Raw genomic sequence first — 25,248 nt, 5'->3', positions numbered from 1 at the left:
ATAAATTCCTTCTTTTTATATAAAAACAAGTAAAAGTTCAGTTCAAACTCAAATACTAAGAAGTTTAGGGATATGTGTGCCATGTTCACTACTATATCTCCAAAAAGGAGCACATACCCAGAAAGTTGTACGTGGTCAATAAATATTTGTGAAATAAATGAAAGTATGAAGAGAATGGTTTTTTTATTTAACGTTTATTTATTTTTGAGAGCGAGCAAGTGCACATACATGCACATGGCTGGGGGAGGGGCAGAGAGGAGGACAGAGGCTCCCAAGCAGAGAGTACGATATGGGGCTCAATCTCACAACCGTGAGATTGTGACCTGAGTGGAAGATGGAGGCTCAACTGACTGGGCCACTCAGGCACCCCAATCAGGAGGATATTTCTGTATGAAGACACAAACTAAAACAACTCTAAGATATTTTCTCTTATTCTCATACTTCAACTTACCTCCTAGCCTCAACCTAACATCACCATTTTACAGTCTTCTTTCAATACTTAATAAATATTTAATTGATATCATTTAATCTAATATTCTTCTTTTAATTTTAATTTTTACATTTTGTGTCCTCAAATTACTCAAAACATTCAGATATTATCTCCTTTTTATTTTTCTTTTGAACCCTATCCTACCACATGTCAGACACAACAAATAATCAATACCTCTGCTTCTAAGGAATTAACTAAACATTTGCCTCCTTTTAAAATAACTTTTTCTAGGGGTGCCTGGTTAGCTCAGTCAGTTAAGTGTCTGACTTCAGCTCAGGTCATGATCTCACGGTCCATGAGATTGAACCCTACACTTGGCTGTGGGCTGACAGTTCAGAGCCTAGAGCCTGCTTCAGATTCTGTGTCTCCCTCTCTTTCTCCCTCTCTCTCTCGGTCCTTCCCCTGCTCACACGCTGTCTCTGTCTCTCAAAAATGAATAAACATTTAAAAAAATGTCTTTGGCCTCTCTGCTAAAATAACTTTTTTTAATTATTTAAAAAAAAAAAAACACGTGTAGAAATGACAAAAAGCAAATGAAGTAAGTGTTTCCCCAAATAGAAATAAACCGTGCATGGGTCATAATATTTGGTTTATGACTTTAGCATTTGTTCTGGGTACACATGTGTGTATATATAAAGAAATAAACACACAAAATTGAGATTCTCAAAGAAATCGCTTGTAACACTGATGATGGAAAGTTTTACAGTGTACAGGGCTGGGAGTAGGGAGGAGAGGCTACAAGATTGTTGATAAGTGTTCACTGTACTTCAGGACTAAAACCTAAAAGGTCACCTTACACAGAGGGTAATGTAGAACCAGATAAACTCATTCATTCCACACATACTTACATATGATTGATTTAGAGAGAAGGTCACTTAAGAAGCCAAGGAGATAAAAGTCAATCCGACAGGAATACATACTTGGGAGACCAAATTCTGACCATATGACATAGTGCTGTCCCCAGGGCACAGAAGGAGAGCACAAAAAATGGCTATAGTCAATAAAGTAGTGAAGATGTGACAGTCAGACTGTGGGTGAGCCATTTAATCCTCTTCAGTATCAGTTTTATCTGCTTAAAAATGGGGGGAATAATAGTGTAATACGAGAAGTAGGTTGGTAAATCCATTTCGGGGAATACTGTGAGGATAAAATTAATTAATGAATGGAAGGCACTGATTATAGTGTCTGGAACAAGGACAGTGCTCACCAAACCTTGGCTGTTATTATCCTTAGCCTGCCCAGTTTGCCTAACCAGGTATGGTCTCAACTGATGTGATCGTGATTGTCTTTGGTTTCCTCCAAGTATCTATTTCTCCGTATTAATACTAAAGATATTCTCTTCAACTAATCCCACCATACATAATCCTCTATACACTGCTCATTCTGTTCTGGCTTTGGGAATCAAAATTCCAAGTAGGCAATAATCATTCGAGCAACAGAAAAATGCCAAACATGGTTTCTAATCACCTTCCACAGATCTTCACCCAAAATCCACTGAGGGATAAGCATTTGCGAATCTCTTAAACTGTAAGCAACAGTACTTTGCCTCATAGACTCTTTTTCCTATTAAATTATGACATATTGATCCCCAAAGGGTTGCATTATGTATACATATAGTTAGAAAAATACTTCAAATATGTATGGTACTTTATGCTTTCCCAAATAACTTTCATACATTATTAAATCTCACTAGCAACTCAGGAAAGTAGGTATGAGAAGTGTTGTCTTCATTTATGAGTAAGAAAAATGAGATGGCTAGAGGAGGTGAAATAACTTGCCAAAAGTCACACAATCAGGCCCACAAGTACATGGATGATTTTTAATGCAGTGATCTTATGTTAACACTAGAGTGCCTTCCTGACTGCTATAGGGTTTATTCACAAGACGAGAAGCTCCCTATTAGACTTTTGACCAAATTAACACATTATTTGGAATTAAATAATTTGGAGTTTTTCTGTTCTTCCATCCCTTTCACTTTGAATTAGTGAGGCTTTATTATGATTATGTGTTGCTTTAAAATAATGATCTCTAACAGTCCAAAAATCATTGCTTTTAATGCACAAATGAACACAGAAATCACAATGGAAGCTATTAAGAAGCATTACTTCTCTCTTCTACCTAAGTTCAAAAGGCCAGTGATAGTACTGAGAGCCCAAACCACAATAAAGCCAAGAAATAGGAACAGATACTAAAGATACCACCCTGTGATGGCTACCTTCAAAATTATATACCCAGGAGTATAAACACAAGAAAATATGAGTGAAACTCATCTCCTGAATGATGAGATAGTAGACATATTGAACTAGTGCACCTACATTTTTCAAAACTGGATGTTCCTGTAGGCACATTTAAATATGACTATGGTAAGCTCCAGTGAGCTCTTCTGGTCACCGATCTTGCACAGTGCCAAGGTGCAGAAACTAAACACTGAGCTGCTCTATTTTAACATCAATCTAGTGAACAGGTATGGCAAATTTAATTCACTATGTATTTCTTAGAGAAGTCAGATGTATTACTGAACATGCAAGCTATTCAACTCTTTATTCACTACCACCCAGTTTAGGTCAATACAAAAGGTTTTGGAATTAGTATAGAGCTGCAAGAAAATGGTCCTGCACCCAGTACTTCTGAGACAAAAGTAGTGATTATTGGTTCTGTATAAGATTACCCAGAAATTTTTTTTTTAAATTGATGTGTAGTGGACATTTAATATTATATTAATTTCAGGTATACAACATGGTAATTCAACATTTTATCTTTAGAAATTCTAAAAACATTACAGGACACTTGAAAGAATTAACAGACAAATTTTTCAAAGATAATCTTGTGAGGAGACGACCCATCAAGGGATTGTACTACATACTATTTAACCTTATGACACATTTTGTGCTCATGAAGGAGGTTAGGCAGACTCTAAGAATTGAATACAGTCCATTGTTTCAAGAGACACCATATATGAACAATATCATCATCATATATACTATCATTAGTATATGAGTACATATTCTGAGTCATAATATATACTATATATTCATCTATGTATAATATCATAATTATATTAATATAACTAAAATATACATTATTCATTAAAATATTTTAGAAAAATAAAAACGAGACTTATCCTAACTAAAGGAAATGTTAGTCACAGAATGGACACTGACTGAAAATAAGTATTTCAGGACTCCTATAGCTGTGAAAGTACTTTAAAACTATGAAAGAAAGAAAATTTAGGTTATTCTGAAAGATTTCCTTCCTTTAAATGAACACAGGGTAGAAATGGCTATATCAGTATATAAGGACTTACTTATCTGAACAGATTCATATCTTATTTCTCTATGTCTTTTTTAAAGAAATATGGAAATACCAGAACATAAAGATAAAATGTTGAAACAACTAAACAGTTTTTAAACAACAGTGACAGTGGTATTTTGGAATTACATGGGTACATTTTTGGTCATTATAATGATTAGGAGTGATTTTGAGGGCTAGGGACGCTAGATGTTCAAGGGCTGAATTGTACATGCCAGGTAAAAAAACAAAAACAAAAACCAAGTCCCATATGCTGCATGCCATTCATGTCTTACTGGACATTCACCTAAGTGAAAATAATTAAGGAGCCCAGAAACTAACTCCACTGCACATATTTCTGTAAAGTATTTTTTACCCACTTTTAATTTCCAGGACTCTTTACTGGGATCCACTGTGTAAACCAAAGCAAGGTTGCTTTTTTGTTTATGATGCTCACCATTTTGGAGAACCATGTCATCAGTGGTGCTATAGACCAATACAGAATATCTCTGTTCCCCATTCATATGTTAAATCCTAACCTCCATGGTAGGAAATAAGGCCTTTGGGAGGCACTTCAGTCATGAAGGTAGAGCCTCCATTAGTGGGATTAGTGTCCTTACAAGAGAGGTCCCAGGGAGCTCCCCCGCCCTCTCTACCATGTGAAGACATATTGAGAAGGCACCATCTCTGAACCAGAAAGCAGGTTCTCACTAGACACCTAATCTGCCAGCACTTTGAACTTGAACGTTCAGCCCGTGGAGCTGACTGAGAAATAAATTTCTATTGCTTATAGGCCACCAATCCATGGTATTCTGCTATAGTAACCCGAACCAAGACATTTGAAAATACCAATCCAGGACTTGAGTTGACAATACAAACCATATTTATCAGTCTACAGTTTTTGCTACTGGATTTTATTCATAATGAATACTTCATTTAGTCTTACTACATAGTCATGTCTAGGCATTACTATTTGGAAAATATAAAAATGTATTTCTTTTACATTCAGTGAGGACATATCAATTTAAAAAATTCTTTGTATGGAGAAAGACTGTCAGGGAAAAAAAGAGTAAAATCAAAATAAAGTGCTGAGTATAGTTAGGAGTACTGTAGCAATACTGGCTTCTTGGTTGTGACAAATATATTACAGTAACACGAGATGTTAATAGTAGAGGAAACAAGGTGATGGATACCTGGACAATTTTTGTACTATCTTTGTACTATTTTTCTGTAAGTCTGAAATCATTCTAACAAAAAGTTTCTTATTAAAAGGTTTACCTTTAGAGATGCATAGAGATTTCAAATTTGGAAAAGTGTGCCTCCATTTCTGTTAATATCAGTTTTCTAAACTGTTAGGTTAAACTACTACCTTGATGTTTTCATATGCCAAATAACAGCTGAAAATGAACAAGTTCATATGGTTTATCCTAGAATAGTGTGGGCCCAGTTTACCTAACTGTATTACAAAGCTGAGAGAAAATGTACGTTTCATTTTCAGAAATAAAGAGAAATGCGTTGCAATCCACTGCACACACCCACACCCCCTTCTTGGCAAATTCTCCCCCTGGTTAGAGAATATCACCTATGATTTTGATTTGATGTTAGTAGGGGAATGTGCTTCAACATAATTTATCATTAAAGAAAGGAGTAGAGTCTGAGACCATTGAAAATCACTGAGCTAAACGAAGTGTTAATAAGTGGAAGAGACAGATCACAGCATAGTTCATCTGTGAGGCTTACGACAAATTCCTATGCAGAAGAAAAGAATTAAAAGGAAAAAAGAGAGTATTTGTAACCCTTAATGGTAAGTCGTCTTTATTTTTCCATAGGGCGGCTGGTCTTCAGGGAAGCTCTCTGATCAGTGAATCACCCTCCTAGTAAAAATATGCTGTTAAAGAGGACACAATAAGAAAAATGCTATGTCTTTACAAAAGGCCTATGAAATTCCTGAGCATGTTCAGCTTCTGAAAAAACATGTTATGGGAGGAACCTAACAGCAGTACAAAAAGTACGAAGCCAGAAAAGCAAGTGGTAGGTTTACTATAAAATAATCACTCACCTGTGCACAAATCTGATGCATGACATGACCAAATTCATGGAAGTAAGTCCGCACCTCATCATGTCTCAGGAGCGAGGGACGACCAGCTATTGGCTGTGAGAAGTTCACCACAAGGGCAGCCACGGACATCATGCGGCTCCCATCAGGGAGGAGGCAGCCCGGCTGGAGACCGAAGCAGGCTGCGTGGTTGTACTTTCCTTCCCTGGGAACCAGAAGCGTTGTTGGTGAGAATGGGACACTTTTCTCTAGCAACAACACTGCTGTGACCTCTCTCAGTCATGAAAAGTCTTATTTGATACCAGAGGACACTTTGGAACATGTAATCCACCCTTTAGAAAGTAGGTCAACATTTTATTAAAATGGACAAACTAAAACTAAGCAAATAAAAACTCCACTATCACTTCACAGGAATTATATTGCCAAGGTTTCTTTTGTTGACAAATCTTAATGTAAGAATTAAGAATATACACCACACCTAGTATAGAGCTCAGTGTTTAATCTATTTTAATGGGATCTTGTTTTTCTTCTTCAAAGATGGTGTCACTAAACACTAAATTGTGTTGAAGCAAGCTTGAGGTAAAGATATAGTTTGATACACCAACTAGTTTTTTCTTAAAGTTAAAATTGATAAAAACCAAATACAAGACAATAAGGTTTTTCCTTTTATTCAAGGAAGTAAGAGTAAGTATTTAAAATTAAATGAGCTCCTTTTATAAACTAGTCAGGACTTTCTGAATGCTTTTAGTTAGCTTGGCAAAAAGCATAAATTATACTATAAAGTTGTCTCTTCTTAGACAATGGGGTATTAATGATGGTCTCTCCAAAAGCTATATGCAATTGGACTTTATTCTAGAAGCAGGTTTCCTTCTTCTTCTTTTTTTTTCTCTCAGAAGACTAATAGTATATTCAGGTTTGGGGTAGAGCTTTTAGTTTGATTTGTTTTGATTTATACATATATTTTGTGTTATCTTTACTTGGTGATTGTTTGTCTGGCTTTTTCTTCCCCTGCTGATGCCATTCAAGGTAATAAAATAAAATAAAATAAAATAGCCTTTTCCAGCCTTCTATTATGAGGTATAAGGCTTGAAAAGGTGTTGTTCCTGTATCTGTACAACAATATGCTGCACAATCTCCAAATCACACCTTTTCTTGAATTCATCAGATATTGGAAGGCAATCAACTAACTTACAATCTAAGACAGATGACTCTAAGGAGAGGAGTGAGGAAGCAAGCACTTTTTCACCTGGGGCAAATACTGCCAACACCAGTAAGAAAAGTCTTTTAACAAATGGTTAGGGGCACCGGGTTGGCTCAGTGACTTAAGCATCCAACTTGCAGTTATATCTCACGGTTTTTGAGTTTGAGCCCCATACTGGGCTCAGTGCTGACAGCTTAGGGCCTGCTTAGGATTCTCTCTCTCTCTCTCTCTCTCTCTCTCTCTCTCTCTTTTTCTCTGTCTTTCTGCCCCTCCCCTGCTTGCTCACTCTCAAAATAAACAAAAATTTATAAAAAACAAAAACAAAATTGTTAACAGTCATGGTGGACCAGTAAAGCAGGAGCCACTGGGAGCCACTGGGAGAGAGATATATATAGCCATTTGCAGGGTCTTCTCTCTGGACACACACACGAGAATAGTGGCAGGAGGAGAGCCCCGAGAGCATGGGTCCTGATGCAGGCCTGGGGGAGGAGGCCTCCACCTTGATGAAGGAACGAAGCACTGCCTTACTTCTGGGAGGAAAGGCAACAAACCCTGTTGTCCTATCAGCACTGGTGAAAACCTACTGCCACCTCAAAAGAGAAGAGGAAAAAACCTCTACCTCTGAAGGAAGGACAGGGACATAGTGCAGGCCCAGACCTACTACTGAGGGTGGGGCTGGACCACTGAACAGGCAGAGTGAGTCATCCCTGAGCAGGGACATGAGAAGGGAAGGCAGAGAGAGGAGAGGAGAGAACCCATGGACATGTATATCAGAAACTGTACAATGAGAGTCATAATATTTTCAGTCAGCCAACCTTCTGGTTGTTTAATGGGCTAATCACTGTTTCTGGAAGAATTTTGTGTAGTTAGTTGGAAATGTGTAAAGAGATCTATAAATCTTATTTTTAACAGGGGAAAACTAACTAAAGTAATTAGGAACATGCTTATTCTGTTGTATTCTCTCCCCATTCCCTCGAAAGTACTCTTAATTTGAGAGTAATATCAGTGCTACTGTGTTACAGAGACAAGGGTTGAGATATTTGGAGAATTTGTAAAGCCTCAGAATAGCTTAAAATCAAATACTTTCTATCAATTTAAAAATCAGTGGCATTGAGGTTTTTTTTTTTTTACATTTATTTATTTTTGAGTGGGGGAGGGGCAGAGAGAGGGACACAGAATCTGAAGCAGGCTCCAGTCTCTGAGCTGTCAGCAAAAAACTCAATGCGAGGCTTGAACCCACAAACCACGAGATCATGACCTGAGCCAAAGTCTGACACTCAACTGACTGAGCCACCCAGGTGCCCCGAGGGGTTTTTAATCTTTCCTTTTAAAAACTAAACTTGATACTCTGGTTTCTCTTCAGATCACATAAATCTTTCACTTTTCGCCTTTCGCCTTAGTTTAAAAACTAAACTTGATGCATTTCATTTTAAGGGATTCTTCATTCTGAGGTTTTGCCTTTTCACATATTGTTTATAATATGATGGGAATTTAAAAACATTTCCTTTCCTTATCAGGCATCTTATATTGGAACCATTGGAATACTTTTCTTTTTGTTTTTGAGAATCTCAGTATTCAATAAAAAAAAAATTGAAGTGTGATTTAAAAGTAACTCGACTTTCTTAAACTTATTCCAATTATCCCTTTCTGAGTCACAAAACAAATTACCCTATATCACTTTTATGGAGTGACAGGAAAGTGAGAGGAAGTGATTGTTAAGTAGGTCACTACTTTCACAAGAGATCAGCTTCTGATCCCCATACCGGTGCTGGTAGCAATGGCCAGATCTCAGAGTTCGAAAGAAATCAATGATATGTTGGCAGGGAGACAGCAGGATGGGGTGGCAAGAACCGCTATCTTTGATCCTGGAAGTAAAACTGGAGGACAGTTATAGAAGACTGTTGAAGGATCTCCCCTGAAAGAATTCTTGGCTTAAAATGTATGCTGACACTCTTTAATTAAAAATAGACCCATCCACATTTGACAAGAGTTTATTTTTGGACTATATCAAAAGTGAAAGTAAGTCCATAAAATACTGGGATAAGACACAACTGTTCATTGTCTGAATGGCATAGTTATCCAGCCTCCTTCCCAGCAGTGACCCAAAGTCACCTGAAGTCTGTGGATTAAAAACTTGTTTGTGCTACTATACTAGAGGGATACTGTAATTTCCTTTGGCCTATTTAGTAAGATGAATTGGTAATTGGTTAGCAGGCTGGCTTTGATTTAGAAAGCAGCCTAAGGGGCGCCTGGGTGGCTCAGTCAGTGAAGCATCTGACTTTGGCTCAGGCCATGATCTTGTGGTTTGTAGGTTTGAGTCCCCATTGGGTTCTGTGCTGACAGGTCAGAGCCTGGAGCCTGCTTCAGATTCTGTGTCTCCCTCTCTCTGCTCCTCTCCTGCTCATGCTCTTTCTCTCTCTGTCTCTCAAAAATAAATAAACATTAAAAAACTGTTAAGAAAAAAAAGAACGCAGCCTAGAGACAAAGTGATTCAAATCCTTTCATGTCTACTCAGAGTCCATAGTTACCACATGTTTCAGAGACAACATTATTTTGAATTCTTATCATTGGCTGAATACCTAGCCTGAGTGATATGCACATATAGCCCAATGTACAGAACAATCGTATAAAGGAATCACCAGCCCCATACTACAGAGGAAGAGATGGAGTCTCAAAGAGGTTAAGCCATTTAAGCATCCCAGCTCAGTATGAGTGACTACAAAGATTGTGCTATTCTTACTGTCATTTATTCAGCAATTGCTATATGCTGGGTAGTCTTCCAATTAATGCTTTGCATTTCATTAATCATGTTATCCTTCCAGCCCTACAGAGCAGGTAGAATTAATATTCCTGTTTTATCGGACCTATAAAATAGGTAAAGAAACTGAGGCACAGACATTAAGTTGCCTAGTAAGTGTTGGAACCAGACATGCTGGCTTCAGAGCCTGCATCTCTACTCGCATTACTGAGAACCACACAAGAGAACTCTGGAAGACAAGAGTCTTAATCTGGGTAGGAACTGAATCCCTAAGGTTCCTTCCTTCCAACAACGTGACCCTCAGTACCTTGGATAGAGGTCCAAGTAGAACTGCCCCAATACTTCTCCTGTGGCTTTATCCTTCACAGTGTAAAGTGTAACACTTGTATTCCACACATGAGGATCTGCCACTTGCTCAAATGAAAGCCCCAACAACTCCTGGTAGATGTTCAGCAAGCCTTCAGTGACCACTTCAATTGGGAAGTATTCCTTGAGGATCTCTTGATCTATGGAGTACTTGAGTTCTTCTGTCTGAGTCATGTAGTAATGGAGATCCCAGGCATTGATTTTCCCATCATATTCAAAACCTCTCTCTTCACATTCCTTTTTCTTCAAATTCAAAATAAACTCTCGCTCTGCCTCGCCCAAGGGTTTTAATTTCTGGCTTAAATCATCTGTGAGGGAAGCGGGAAAAGTTAGTGATTTACGGTTTTTGGGGGCAGGTACATTCATATATATACCGGTGTTTTAGCATGGTGCTTCCTGTGTGGACGACTTGATACAGATAATTGGAAGCAAGGAAGAGCGGAAGGAAAGAGGGAGGGAGGGAGGGAAGGAAAGCAGGCTCTATTATGACAGCACTGGTGTTCTTTTCAGGGTATTTATTTCATGGCTCCTTGCCCTCCTATTTTTTTTTTTAGCACTAGCCAAACCAGGCCACAACTTCCTCACACCATCAACAAAGCTCAAGTTTATCTCAGAGAACTCTGACTCCAGAATGTTATAATTCAGGAAACAAAACAATAGTACAACCAGCTCATTTACATGATTATTCTTGAATGAGATTAGGCTCCTCAAAAAGCCAGGGAAAATAAGTCAGATGTGACCAGGGATCACTATTAGTAAAAACTACTCATCGCCTTTAACAGCCATGGGTTTATCACTAATACCTTCCTATGAAGAACATTTACTTGGACACAGCAATTCCACTTTTTAGATGGATATATATATATATATATATATATATATATATATATATATATACATACACACTGTGGTTAATTCTATTTCACTTTCTCCTTAATTTATTTTAATTTAAAATTGGCATATTCCCATCTGAGTATCCTATTGCTCTCTTTCATCTACTCTCTCACAGGCTTACTCAGAATAACATCGCTTTGTATGCTCCCTGAGTTTCCTTCTTTCTCTTTACAGCACTCCTCAGCCTGTTGCATTCACCTCACACTCTGGGGCTCCCTCCCAAATTGCCATGTCCTATACAGAGCCAAACACGTTTATCTTACATATGTGACAAATTGTAAAGGATAAATACATAATAAGAATATACACAGTTAGCCAAAAACAGTGAAACAGTCAAAGACAAAGAAAAATGGAAATACACAACAGATTTAAAAAAGGCCCAACCTAGAAAGGCCATTACACGGCTTGTACTCTTTGCAGTATTCATCTCAAGGACAAAGTCAGCGTGTGTGCTGTAGCCGAGGAGTTTGGCTACCTTGGCCCGCAGTGGGAGTAGCTGCTGCAGAATCATGGTGTTTTCCTAGTAATAAACAACAACAAAAATGAAGATTAATAATTTATTGGATCCAAAGAACTAAAAGGAAGTTATTACATGTATTTTGGGGTTGGTAAACTGTCAAATATTTTTAGTCCATCTCAAACTTCTAATAAATTACTCCATTTCAGTGTTACAGAATTTGAAAAAACTCCTGATCCAGGGGTGCCTGGGTGGCTCAGGCAGTTAAGTGTCCAACTTCAGTTCAGGTCATGACTTCACAGTTCATGGGTTTGAACCCTACACCGGGCTCTGTGCTAACAGCTAGCAGCCTGAAGCCTGCTTCATGTTCTGTGTCTCCCCCTTTCTTTCTGCCTCTTCCCTGCTTGTGCTCTCTCTCTCAAAAATAAATAAACATTAAAAGACATCATGATCCAATTTTATTTCTGAAATAATTGACTTTTAAGCCTCAGGGGATTCCTATGAAGTCTTAGTAAAATTTCAGATACTATAAACTTAAGAGTTAAAATGTATTGGGGCGCCTGGGTGATTCGGTAAGTTAAGCGTCTGACTTTCGCTCAGGCCATGATCTCACGGTTCATGACTTTGAGCCCTGTATCTATGCTGACAGCTCAGAGCCTGGAGCCTGCTTCCGATTCTGTGTCTCTCTCTCTGCCCTTCCACCGCTCACACTCTGTCTCTCTCTCAAAAATAAACAAACATTAAAAAAAAGTTAAAATGTATTAAAATGTATTGTTAATGACTACAGTGATTCCACATTTAATTTCATTGACAAGACTGTAACAAATATATATAAGTTAAAGTTTTTTGGTGGTTAAATAAATATATGTATATATTTATATAAACAAATTTGTCACTTTAACTTCACATATAGTATGGCTATTATAAAAAAACAGAAAACAGTACTAATGAGGATGTGAAGAATTGGAACCTTTGTGTATTACTTATGTGAATGTAAAAAGTATAGCTGCTATGGAAAACAGTATTGTACTTCCTCAAAAATTTAAACACATAATTACCACATGATCCAGTAATTCCCTTTGTGAATATATATCCCAAAGAGTAGAAGGAAGAACTCAAAACAGATACTTGTACACCTGTGTTCACTACAGCATTATATGAATATTAGCCAAGTGGCGAAAGCATCCCAAATGTCCATATATGGATGAATAGATAAAGAAAACGTGGGGGAGCCTGGGTGGCTCAGTTGATTGAGCATCTGACTTTGGCTCTGGTCATGATCTCTCAGTTCATGAGTTCGAGCCCTGTGTCAGGATCTGTGCTGACAGCTTGGAACCTGGAGCCTCTTCGGATTCTGTGTGTGCGTCTCTCTCTTTGCCCCTCTCCCGGTTGCACTCTATCTCTCTCAAAAATAAAAATTATTAAAAAAAAAAAAAAAGAAAATGTGTATATACATATAATGGAATATTATTCTATATTAAAAAGGAAAATAAATTTTGACACATGCTAAAACATGGATAAACCTTGAAGACATTACGCTGAGTAAGGTAAGGCAGACACAAAATGATAAATATTCTGATTCCACTTACATGAGGTTCCTAGAGGAGTCAAAGTCATAGAACCAGGAAGTAGAACAGTGGATGCCACGGGGAGGGGGCGAGGGGAGTGGGAATTAGTGTTTAATGGGTAGAGAGTCTTAGCTGGGAAAGATAATGTGGTGTTGGTTGCTTAACAACGTACATGGACTTAATGCCATAGAACTCTCTTATAAATGCTTCAGGGATTTGTCTCAGATTATAACTTTTTTTTGTTTCTGTATGTAATTAAGAATACAAATAATGATATTGTTCTATTTATTTTAACAACAAAAGAAAGAGTAATCCCATAGAAAAAGCAATTAAATGTTGAGGCCGAAGAAAAACTACCCCCAATGATTAAATCAGCAAATGCATTTACAGTCATGTTTCTAAGGAAGATCACACATTGAGGTTAGTCTACCTGGGTTCATAATTAGGCTATACCATTTATTAGTTGTTTGACCTTGGGAAGTCCTTTAACCTTTCCAGGCCTCATTTTTTCATCTGTAAGATGTAGATAATAAAAGTAGCTAAGTCACTGTGATAATGAAGATTCAAGTAAGAGTAGAGGTCAAGTATACAGTAAAAGTGCCTGGTACAAGAGCAAATACTATATAACTATTTATTATAGTTATCATTATTTTAAAACTAGAATGGAGGGACACCTGGGACGCTTAGTCAATTCAACATCTAACTCTTGATTTTGGCTCAGATCATGATCCCAGGGTCATGAAATCGAGCCCTGTATTGAGCTCTGTGCTGAGCATGGAGCCCTGCTTAAGATTCTTTCTCTCTCTCTCTTTCCCTCTGCCCCTTGCCCCTGCTCACAAACTGTCTAAAATAATAATAAAGAAAAACTAGCATGGAAACATGTAATATAATTCTTCAGTTCTAAAATTAACTAGTTTGAGGAGGGAGGTGGGTGGGAAAAAGATAATAAAATTAACTAGTTTGAGTTTTTCTTCGATCTCTTTCAGTTTTCTAGACCTCTCTGGACTTGCAGTTTTCTCCAAGTATCCACTCTCCTCCATTCTTTCTTTTAGTAACAGAATTTCCTGAGGTTTTGTTGGACACATGGAACCCTATCTTTCCTTCAAAACTAGTGGCCATGTGATATACAATGGAAAAAGGGACTGCCAATGAGGTGATGAGTCAAATTCCTGGGTTATCTTTTATAGATATTTATACTGACTGCTGTTAAATGCAGAAAGTAATGACCACAAAAGCCATAATACTGAGGATGGCAGAACTGTCCCTCTCAGTGTGGATCACTCATCTCTGTACTGTTACTTGCAACAGAAATAAACATTTCCTTAAAAATTGTATAAAACAGGGGCACCTGGATGGCTCAATTGGTTGAGCATCCAGCTTTGGCTTGGGTCATGGTCTGGCAGTATGGGAGTCTGAGCCCTGCGACAGGCTCACTGCTATCAGCGTGGAGCCTGGAGTCTGCTTTGAATCCTCTGTCCCCCTCTCTCTCTCTGCCCTTCCTAGACTCATGCTCTTTTTCTAAAAAAACAACAACAACAACAAAAAAAACCCAAATAAACTTAAAAGAATTGTGGTAAAACATACATACCATAAATATGCGATATTAACAATTTAAAAGTTATTTAAGACCTTTACTAACAGGTGCTTGCCAATTCTTGGCTTTTTCAAAAAATCAAGTTGTAAACTTTCATAACCTATTAAGAATGAGGTTCTTAAAAATCTCAACTTGACAAGAAACAGCTTAAAAACCTTTAAAGGCATTGGGGCGCCTGGGTGGCTCAGTCGGTTAAGCCTCCGACTTCGGCTCAGGTCAGATCTCACGTTCGTGGGTTCGAGCCCCACATCAGGCTCTGTGCTGACAGCTAGCTCAGAGCCTGGAGCCTGCTTCCGGTTCTGTGTCTCCTCCTCTCTCTGCCCCTCCCCCTCTCATGCTCTGTCTCTCTCTGTATCAAAATACATTAAAACAAAAAACATTAAAAAAAATTAAAAAAAAACCTTTAAAGGCATAGTGAGAAAAATCAAGCTTAAAAAAAATTGGTCATACCAAAAAGAGACATCTTTAGGTAAAAATAATAAAAACCCCATGCTATATAGAAAAAACAGATTAGAAGTTCTAGTTATCTGTTCAATGGGCAAAAGACAAACACTTCAGGTCTTCAGCTCCAATCTTCTGTTCATTTCTTTCTTTCTTTTTTTTTTTGTTTTATTTTTTATATTTTAGAGAGATACACACACGCAGACCAAGCAGGGCATGGGCAGAGAGACGGAGACAGAATCTGAAGCAGGCGCCAGGCTCTGAGCTGTCAGCATAGAGTCCAACACAGGACTCAAACTCATGACTTCGAGATCATGACCTGAGCCAAATACTTAACTGACTGAGCCAACCTGGCACTCCTTGTTCATTTCTTATTGTTGGAATTTCATATTCACTTCTTGTTGAAGGACTAAACTGCATGGTGGTAGAGAAGATAACCAGCTGACTATTTCTCAGTCTGTAGATTTGGCTGCTTTTGTCTCTGTGCCATCTTGTGGTTTAGGGTTTTCTGGGAGTCTGTATGGGTCACTGAAGTTGCATCAGCAGTGACCCTGAGGTGGCGCCTGACACTGGATATCATCTTGGTTTTCCTTACTCTTTTCACGGCCATCCTCTGTAGGCTGTCTCTGGTGAGGAGGACCCCTGCGGAATTGGGGTCTGTAATCCCATACTATCTCACTGATCTGCTTTGCTCTCCCCTCACTCTGCTTCCCAGTGCCCTCCAGCACTTCTCCCTGCAAAAGAGGGTTGTTAAGATTGGTCGTTACCCCTGCCAGATAGGAACCATGGCCTGCGGTGGGGGGGAGGGAGGGCGTGGTGGGCCTGGCCTTCGGGAGCACTGTTCCAGCCCTCCTTCATCCCCCACTCCATGGGGGGGGGGAGGAGCTCCACGACAGAGAGCATCAGTAACATTTAGCACCAGCTGTGTATTTACTGCCTTGCGCTGGGGCTCCACCAGCGCCTGTCAACATTTGCCGCCTCCATACCCTTTGGTCCTCCAACAACATCAAACTCCAATCTCCCCCTCTCTTACACTATGCAGGTACCTCCCTGGGTTATTCCTTTTTTTTTTTTTTTAATGTTTATTTATTTTGAGAGAAGGAGAAAGAGAGAGCACATGAGCAGAGGAGAGGGACAGAGAGAAAGAGAGAATCTCAATGAGAGAGAATCCCAATGTGGGGCTTGATCCCACAACCATGAGATCATGACCTGAGTTGAAATCAAGAGTCAGATGCTTAACCCACTGAGCCACTCAGGCACATGCACCCTGGGTTATTCTTTACGGCAGTCTGGAGTACAAACGCAACTTCCGTGATCTCATTCCTGTTGATGAAACCATAATCTTTTCTTACACTGAACCACTTGACTGTTCGAAAATCTTCGTTGTGATAACCTGTCTCTGCTGACCACAGAGGTGAAGGGGCCTGGGGTCTGCAGACAGGCAGAGGGCGGTTGAGGGCTGGGCCGCCCTCTCCCTGCTCCTTGTGGCCATGATGGTGACTGGGCTGGCTGAGGCAGCTGCGCCCCTCCGGTGGGATGGGAACTGGCCAGCGGGGGCTGGGCTGCTCAGGGCTCTCTGCAGTCAGCTCTCTCCTCCCACTCCTGCTGGAACTCCCATTTTAACCATTTTTCAGTGTACAATTCAGTAGCACAAACTGCATTCACGCTATTGTGCAACCACTACCAGTATTTGTTTCCAGAACTTTTCCAGCACTCCAAATGGAAACTTGGTAACTGTTAAACAGTAATTCTCCAGTGTCCCCAACCTTTGCCAACCACTAATCCTTTCTCAAGAAACAACTTTTATCTTATTTGAGTCACTATGCTTTTGGCTGGCTTCTGTATAAACCCTCAGAGGTTATGTTAGGAATAGAGTACTGCTATAAGTGAAAATGTACAGGAATGGAAGTTAAGGACAAAGACAACGCAGGCTGGGTGGGTGACAGTCCTCATACTCCCCGGGTAACATCTGTCAAAGCTATTTCATGTCATTACTTGGAAGGCAGGGCAATTACCTATGGAGTCTCAGCTCAAGGGGAACTGTTGGAAAACTAATAATATTGGTGCATGTTTGCTGTTACTTGTGGCTTTTAGAATGGCTGTATGACAGAGATGAACTCAAGTTCTCAAGTGATAACTGATCAGTTTCCAAAGATGCAAGGAAAAGACTTCTGCCAGCAGAGGTTCTGTCTTTGACCTACAATCTGGGCCTTCAGATGGCTAGAAAAGTCGATTGCTCTGTACTCCTCTAACATCAGGAGGAAAGATGGTCACTCAGAGTTATTGAATTATAGAGATTAGTTTGAGAATGTTGCCTTCCTCCTCAAGCATACTGTTTCAGAAGGCCCTGAAGCGGACTTCATTAAATCGAGAAAAAGCAGGATGGACAGGATACAGGAGCCAATATAAAAAGATCTGGTAGATTTAAGAACTACTGACCAAACACATTATTTGGGTGTAATTATTTTAACATGGATCTGACTAGAAGCAAACAGACAATAAACCTACTAAATTTTTGAGGGAATTGTATTACCAAAGGCATCATGAGCTTAGTCTACAAAAGCTTGAGGTTATTTGATCCCTAAAGCAATCCTCAGGCTTTAAACCAGCATCAGCAGCACTTTATCAGTAGCTGCCCAGGAAACGGTCACGGAGGGTAACAGGCAAGAAAGAATTTCTGGCAGGCAAAACCAGGCATCATAGAGTACAACTGCTAAAACAAATTCCTGCTAGGAGAAAACCCAAATAACTTTAAGGAACTATCCAAAAAACTTCACCAGAGTTTTTGAAAATTGGTATGGGGGCGGTGGGTGGCTCAGTCGGTTAAGCATCCGACTTCGGCTCAGGTCATGATCTCATGGTTCGTGGGTTCGAGCCCCGCGTCGGGCTCTGTGCTGACAGCTAGCTCAGAGTCTGGAGCCTGCTTCAGATTCCTTGTCTTCCTCTCTCTCTCTGACCTTCCCATGCTCATGCTGTCTCTCTCTGTCTCTCAAAAATAAATAAAAAACATTAAAAAATAATAATAAAAAAAAAGAAAATTGGTATGGGCCTATCTTTCCCATTCTTTCTTACACCAAATAGGAGTTTTTAGTGTGGTTATTCTTTTCCTATTCTACCAGTGGGTGTGCACAGTAGGGATGAATGGACCAGAAAACTCGCCGTCTCTTTCACAGGTGCTAGATAATGAGAAGCTATGAGTGGGGAGGACTCCAGACACCCTGGTGTTTAAGCTCAAGGCAATAACTGGTTAGCCTCTGACATATGGTGAACAGGTTCTATATGTGGGGAAAAAAAGGAGTTATCTGAAAGCCCGACTGTAGACAATTGACTAGTTGACTCTGAGAATGCACTTCTCATTCTTCTTTTCTTGGTAATAGAATCCACTCAGCTGAGCCAATAAATGCCGACTGAAGACTACATTTCCCAGGTTCTCCTGCAGACAGACAAGGCTAGATGAAAGAATCTTGAGTCAATGGGATGTGAATGGAGTTGACGTATGTCATTTCCAGGTTTTCTTACAAGTGCTGTCTCTGTCCTTTATGCTCTTTCTTCCCAACAGGCTGGGAAATGGTGACAGCTGGAATGGACTTGGAAGTCACTTATTGAAGAAAGAGAGATATTCTACCAGCCCTTCACTAGTGACTTACTAGAAGAATACAACTTTTAGTTTATTTAACCCATTCTATTTTTATTAGAACAGCTTAGACTATGGCCACACCAAGGCTGCCAACAAACAAGGGAAAAGCTAAAAGCCTTCAGGAATTAGGAGGCATAATACACAAATAGGCGTACTGGTCTCTGAGCTAACTTGGACACTGGTAAACAAAGCAAACGTTTTTCTTAAAGTCTTTCATAAAGACAAAAGCAAACATTTAGAGTACCTCTTTGCACCTCGTATTAAAAGCCATTTCCATCTTCCTTCTGGTTTCAGGGATACAACATTTCTTCATGACAGGAAAATAGTGTGGATATTTTAAAGTAATTTTATACTTGTCATCATCCGTCTTTTCTAAACTGTCAATGAAATCATCAGGAAGAGCACCTGCAAAAAATCATTTTCTCATACATCAATTTTTCCACTCATTATTGGTTGATTTAGCATAGGCATGGCGCCTTTAAGAAACTCTAGGAATTCTGCAGAGTAATTGAAATTCAAGTACAATAATGACAATTCTTATAATATCATTTGGCTGTTACTGGATTTGGGGGTGATAGTTAGAAGACAGGTGGCTTAGGAGGTGGTAATTCAAAACATAAATAGGCTTCAGTGCACTGGTGCAGATGGTGTTTTGATGGAGAACAGGCAAAATTGAGCCAAGAAAGACCCAGAACAGATTAAGAAAACACTTGGTTATGTGACAATGTAGGGGACATTATAAGGCAAAAAAAAAATTCAAGGCACTGAAGGCTGTTAAACACCAGTGTAAGTTACCAAGAAATATTATGAAATCTCCTTTATACTGTCTCTAGAAATAGTATACACTCTTATTAGCATAAAATTTAGTCATGGTTTGGTTGTCTTTTCTGTAGAAAGGGTGATGTGCTCTGTAGAAGGTACTGGTTCATTTTTTAAAGAAATCTTTCAACTCTGATTTAGCAAATTGTGAGGTAACATTATTTGCCTAAATTATATTATTTATCCCAGAAAAAACAAAACAAAACAAAAAAACCACAGGATTTTACCAAGTTCTGCTTTGGAAAATACAAGGAAGGTATCATCCTCATTGAGATTTTTGTTGAAGTCAATACATAGCTCACTCATTCTTTTCTTCATTGCTTTGATTTCCTGAATACCAGATATAAACACAGAACAAGAACAGTAAAATGAGACTTTCATTTTTATTGCCATTGGTCAAGTAAGTTTCACTTTTCTATGCAGACTGGCTTCTATACCCAACCATTCGGAAGTACATTTTAAAAGATATACCTTGAGGAGCGCCTGGGTGCTCAGTTGGTTGAGCATCAGACTTTGATTTTTAGCTCAGATTTTAATCTCATGGTTTGTGAGTTCAAGCCCTATGTCAGCCTCCATGCTGACAGTGCAAAGTCTACTTAGGATCCTCTCTCCTCCTCTCCCACTGACCTTCCCCTGCTGTGCGTGTGCGCTCCCACCCTCCTTCCCTCCCTCTCTCTTTCTCTCAAAATAAACAAACATTAAAAAAATACAGACATGCTTGATCAAATAGTTTCCTTGCAGTCTTCTCTGCTGTGTCCACAAGAATCTGTATGCAACGTGTACAAAAAAGCAATTCCAGTGATGCATTAGAAATTAGTTGTAAACTTGTAAGAATTAAATAAATTTAGGAGGGATGGTCAAAGCACACTCTGGCACATAGTATATACACAAAATAAATAGTTACTGGGTGAATGGATGAATCTAGTAGCCTAATGATAATTAACATATTTCTAATCTTTTCCAATACAAAGTTTTAATGTAGAAATCAGTATTTGGTGCTAAAGTAAGCCAAGAGATAAAACGTGCATAATTAATTCTATAGTTGCTTTAGAAAAAAGGTTTTATCTTAATGTCATGGAGCTTTGTAAACTAAGGTGATTTATGGGACCTAACATTTGTGTAAAAACTATTAGTTAGGAAATAAAAGGAAGCAAAAAAAAAAAAAAAAGAAACCACAAGAAAAAACATGAAACATTTTTATTAACCTCTCCCATCTTCTAAAAATGTCAGATAATGAACATAAACCATAATGGTTCTCAAAGCATGGCTCTCACCAGAAGCCTCAATATCACCTGGGAATTTATTGGAAATGCTTATTAATTTTTTTTTGACAGAAAGAAGAGAGAGAGGCGGGTAGAGGAAGAGAAAGAGAGAATCTTAAATGGGCTCCACACCCAGTGTAGAGCCCGAAGCAGGACTTGATCTCACAACCATGAGCTCATGACCTGAGCTGAAATCAAAAGTTGGATGTTCAACCAACTAAGCCACCCAGGTGCCCCAGAAATTCATATTCTTGAGAATGACACCAAACCAATGAAAACACAAACTCTCAGACATGAAGCTCTGGTCTCAGAACTTTAAAAGCTTTCCAGATAATTCTGTTGCCCACTAAATTTGAATCTGCCCACTTAACACACATTGTGCAATACTCTTTTTGGATACTCTGGTTGTCACCCTAAACTCCCTCCCCCTCTCCCTCATTCTATAGCAGCCATGTAGTCTGGGCGGAACCTGATCTTATCTGAAGTTCCAGGGACATGATTCTACTCCAGTTAGGTAATTCCATCCCAATTGTGGGATGAGACTGGTTCAGGTAAGCCAGGGCTGGTATTATCCTCACTAAGAAAAGATTTGGGATTTGGCATATGATCCAATCTGGGCCACTAAGACATGAGGGGAGGTTTGATGGAGGCTTCTCTATGTCCTTGTGGATGGTGGACCTTAGAGGTATACAAACAAATCTCTTCTGTTGTTTAAAGTGTGCCAATAGGATTATGTGAGTTGTAGATAAACATATTTTAACTAATACGGTATTCATGCCCCCCAAAAAAGTGATGACTGACCAGGAAGACAAAAGGTCAGGTAAGTGAGATCAGTCACATTTCTCCCTATCTAGGCTGAAGACAATACAAGGTGTTCAAAGGGCATCTGGGTGATAGAAAGGTACCTGCATATCAGTAGTACCTTCAGTTGTATCTACTATGCTGAACATCACTTTGTTTAGACGTCTTTCAAATTTATTTCCTGTTCTACTGCTTATAAGAGTGACCTGGAAACAAATCATGGGTTGTATTTCCTGTCCAAGAAGAATGAGTTAATTCTGTAGCTGCGTTTACTAAACTGGACGTTATGATTAGCATTAGACAAAAAAACAAACAGCAACAACTAAAAACAAAAATAAAAATCCCAACAGTTTGAGAAGCACTTTTCAGAAGCTAATTTCTCTGCCTTTAAAGTGTGTATGCAGTTGGCCCTTAAACAAGAGGGATTTGAACCATCGGGATCCATATATATATTTTTTTTTTCAGTAAATAAATTTCAGCACTGTTAATGTTTTTTTCTCTTCCTTATAATTTTCTCAGTAACATCCAGTAACATCTTTTTTTTTCCTGGCTTACTTTAAGAATACAATATATAATAGATATAACTTACAAAATACATGATAATTGACTACATTATGGATAAAGCTCCTGGTCAATAGCAGACTATAGTAGTTACATTTCTGGGGAGTCAGAAGTTATATATGGATTTTTGACTCTGCAGGGGGTCCCCACCCGGCCAGTCAGGCTGTCAAGGGTCAACTGTATTAATCATAGGATATTCCATTCCAACATGCTTGTATTAAAACTCTCCATCATATGAACACAGGGGAAGGGAAGGAAAAATAAGATAAAAACAGAAAGGGAGGAAAACAGTAAGAGAATTATAGGGCACAAACTGAGGGTGGCTGGGGGGGAAGTGGGTGGTAGGAAGGGCTAGATGGATGATAGACCATTAAGGAATGCACTTGTGATGAGCACTGGGTGTTATCTGGAAGTGATGAATCACTGAATTCTATTCTTGAAACTAATACTACACTACATATTAACTAGATTGAATTTAAATAAAATCTTAAAAGAAAAAAAACCTCTCCATCATAAAAATTTCATTACCAGTGTGTGCTATATCTGTATGACCAAGGGATTGAGGATGCAAATCAACTACTAAGATCTGGAACCAGCTTTAAGAAAATGTAAAATAAAATAGGGACAATAAGCTCAGCACACATGAAACAAATGTAAAATAGACAGAATTAAAAAAAACAATTATGAGTTGTCAGTCACCATGAGGTTAACAAAAGTTGTAGATTTTTTTTGGGGGGAGGTGCAGAATTTAAAACCACTCACTACCAAATACATTGTAAATGAATTTGTTTTATTTATTTCCTGTATTACAAATGTGTTGTTTCCCTGTTTTTTGTTGTTGTTGTTGTTGTATTTTGCTTATTCTTTTTTTTCCCAGTAAGAAAAGTAAACAGGGCACCTGTTTACTGGCTCGGTTGGTAGAGCATGCCTCTCTTGATCGCGGGGTCATGAGTCCAAGCCCCACGTTGGGTGTGGAGATTACTTAAATTATTAAAAAAAAAAATTTTTTTAATGTTTTATTTATTTTTGATACAGAGAGAGACAGAGCATGAGAGGGGGAGGGGCAGAGAGAGAAGGAGACACAGAACCAAAAGCAGGCTCCAGGCTCTGAGCTAACTGTCAGCACAGAGCCGGACGTGGGGCTCGAAACCACGAACTGACCTGAGCCGAAGCCGGAGGCTCAACCAACTGAGTCACCCAGGTGCCCCTAAAATAAATTATTAAAAAAAGAAGAAGAAGAAACATAAACTCACATTTTGTACTTGTTCTGGAAGATGGAGCCCATTCCTTTTTCCCATTTTAACTGACTTTTCCAAGTATCTTCTGGCTTCAGGTTTTATTTTACTCAGATCACAGGTTTCCTGAAAGGAAAGAGTGTGACAGCCGTTTCTGTACAAAAGTGCATGGGTATACTGTCCACTATGAGACCAAAGCAAATTTATTCATCATCTCTGTTGGGCTATGAAACACACAGGTGATTATGAGCAGGCTCTTTTGAAGACCTAATTTCTTTTATGCTTAAGTGAGCTTTGCTCATTTAGAAGGGAAAAATTAAATAAATAAAAAGCTAACCAGAATTGCCTGGCCTTGCATCAGAATCAAGAGTGCCTGTACTACTTGAAAGCATGATAATAGAAACATTTGCATAATCTCATTCTTAGCATTCTCTATTACCATGGTCTTTTTCATAAAACATTCCTTATCACAAATCATCTGGATTTAATTTTCTATCATTTGGTTAACCTGGTTCCACTTGAGAGGCAGGAACAGAAATAATGGGCAAATTCTACACAAATGGGAGAGTGGGATTCTCTTGCCAAGATACCAAACAAGGACAGCTGGATAAAACCCCAGCCAAAGGCTTCCAGCACTTCAAAAATGCCTTACTGTCATTTGGCAAGAGAGATCAAGAGACGACAGCAAGCAGCATATGAACAAGTGTCTGGGGAAAATGAGTCAACACTGCACAAAAAGGAAGAAAGCTGGACAGAACATTTGAACCCTTATGCGGCAACACAAACATTGCTCAAAAGAACAGAGGACCTTCGAAGAGAATGGAAAATTCCCCTGGCAATAGCAAGGTAATAAAAACACCAGATGTTTCTTCAAAACAGGTGGCATAATATACATGGCACATCTGGCTGGCTGGTCAGTTCATGGTCCTTTGGAGGAAATGGACTGCAGACAGCTTCAGCAGGTGTAATGGATTCAGTCTGGGTTAGAGCCAATGAGGGACTTCTGTCTCAAGAGCCTTGGAGACCTACCACTGGGTGTACTCTCTCTCTATGAAGACCTGTGCTATCCACCCCGAGCTTTGTATTTTTCCAACTAAGTACATCTTTGAAAGAACAGTGTTCAGCTTTAGCGACTGCATTTTAGACTGTTGGTGCAAGGTTTCTGCTGCAATAATTCTGTAATTGTTTACATTTTGTTGCAGCAGGCACAGTGCTGTATTTTACCTGAGGGCACTACTCAGTATGACAATCTGTATCTTACTTTGCTTACCAATAAAGACTTTTATGTCCTGGTACTAAAAAGCACTTGTTGTGCGTAAATTACTCACAGTATCCTCTGTGCTCATTCTCTGTGGAGGCAGAGAACAGTTAGTCTCCTTTTTCTATAACTCGTTTCATATCCCTGGAGAACTGCTGACCTTGCTGGCATGACTGGAGTTGGAACCCTCCCTAGTTGGTGCTGGCAAACACTGGGGTCCCACAGCAGGTGCCTGCAATGGCAAGAAACCCGGAATGGCCAGGGGGATTGAAGTGAACTGTGGGCTGGACGGCTAGCAGTTCAAATCACAGCGTTCACGTGGATGTGATTAACCAGGGTTTATCAAGGCTGGTTTTGACAGCACCAGAAAGTATGTCCTGAGGTGTGGGGCATGGCAATAGGAGTTTCTAGAAAGCACAATACTGGATGTTGTAAGGTTGGGGAGCATCGAAGCAGGAGGTATGTGTAGGAGGGGCAGAGGGAAAAAAAAAGTCCACAGTGAGAAAGGCCTGTCAAGAACTGGGTAAGCTGTGAAGGACCCCACTGAGCAGGGTGAGGTTGG

At 39.2% G+C, this 25,248-nt stretch overlaps 1 protein-coding gene across 4 annotated transcripts in view; it reads right to left on the bottom strand.

Moving 5' to 3' along the window:
* Window positions 1-25,248, bottom strand: part of NLN (neurolysin) — a 98,096-nt gene that overhangs the window by 18,618 nt on the left and 54,230 nt on the right. For all 4 annotated transcript variants that reach the window (XM_029942338.1, XM_029942339.1, XM_029942341.1 and 1 more), the window contains 6 exons: window positions 23,447-23,554; window positions 19,797-19,899; window positions 18,995-19,155; window positions 11,438-11,573; window positions 10,101-10,467; window positions 5,838-6,039 (listed from right to left, as the gene is read on the bottom strand). In XM_029942338.1, the coding sequence (XP_029798198.1) occupies window positions 5,838-6,039; window positions 10,101-10,467; window positions 11,438-11,573; window positions 18,995-19,155; window positions 19,797-19,899; window positions 23,447-23,554 (1,077 nt within the window). The remainder of the gene's footprint in view (window positions 1-5,837; window positions 6,040-10,100; window positions 10,468-11,437; window positions 11,574-18,994; window positions 19,156-19,796; window positions 19,900-23,446; window positions 23,555-25,248) is intronic.

Source organism: Suricata suricatta, chromosome 6, assembly GCF_006229205.1.
Source record: "Suricata suricatta isolate VVHF042 chromosome 6, meerkat_22Aug2017_6uvM2_HiC, whole genome shotgun sequence".
Classification (NCBI taxonomy): domain Eukaryota; kingdom Metazoa; phylum Chordata; class Mammalia; order Carnivora; family Herpestidae; genus Suricata; species Suricata suricatta.
Note: the sequence above shows the minus strand (reverse complement) of the source record. Positions and strands in the feature narration are given on the sequence as shown.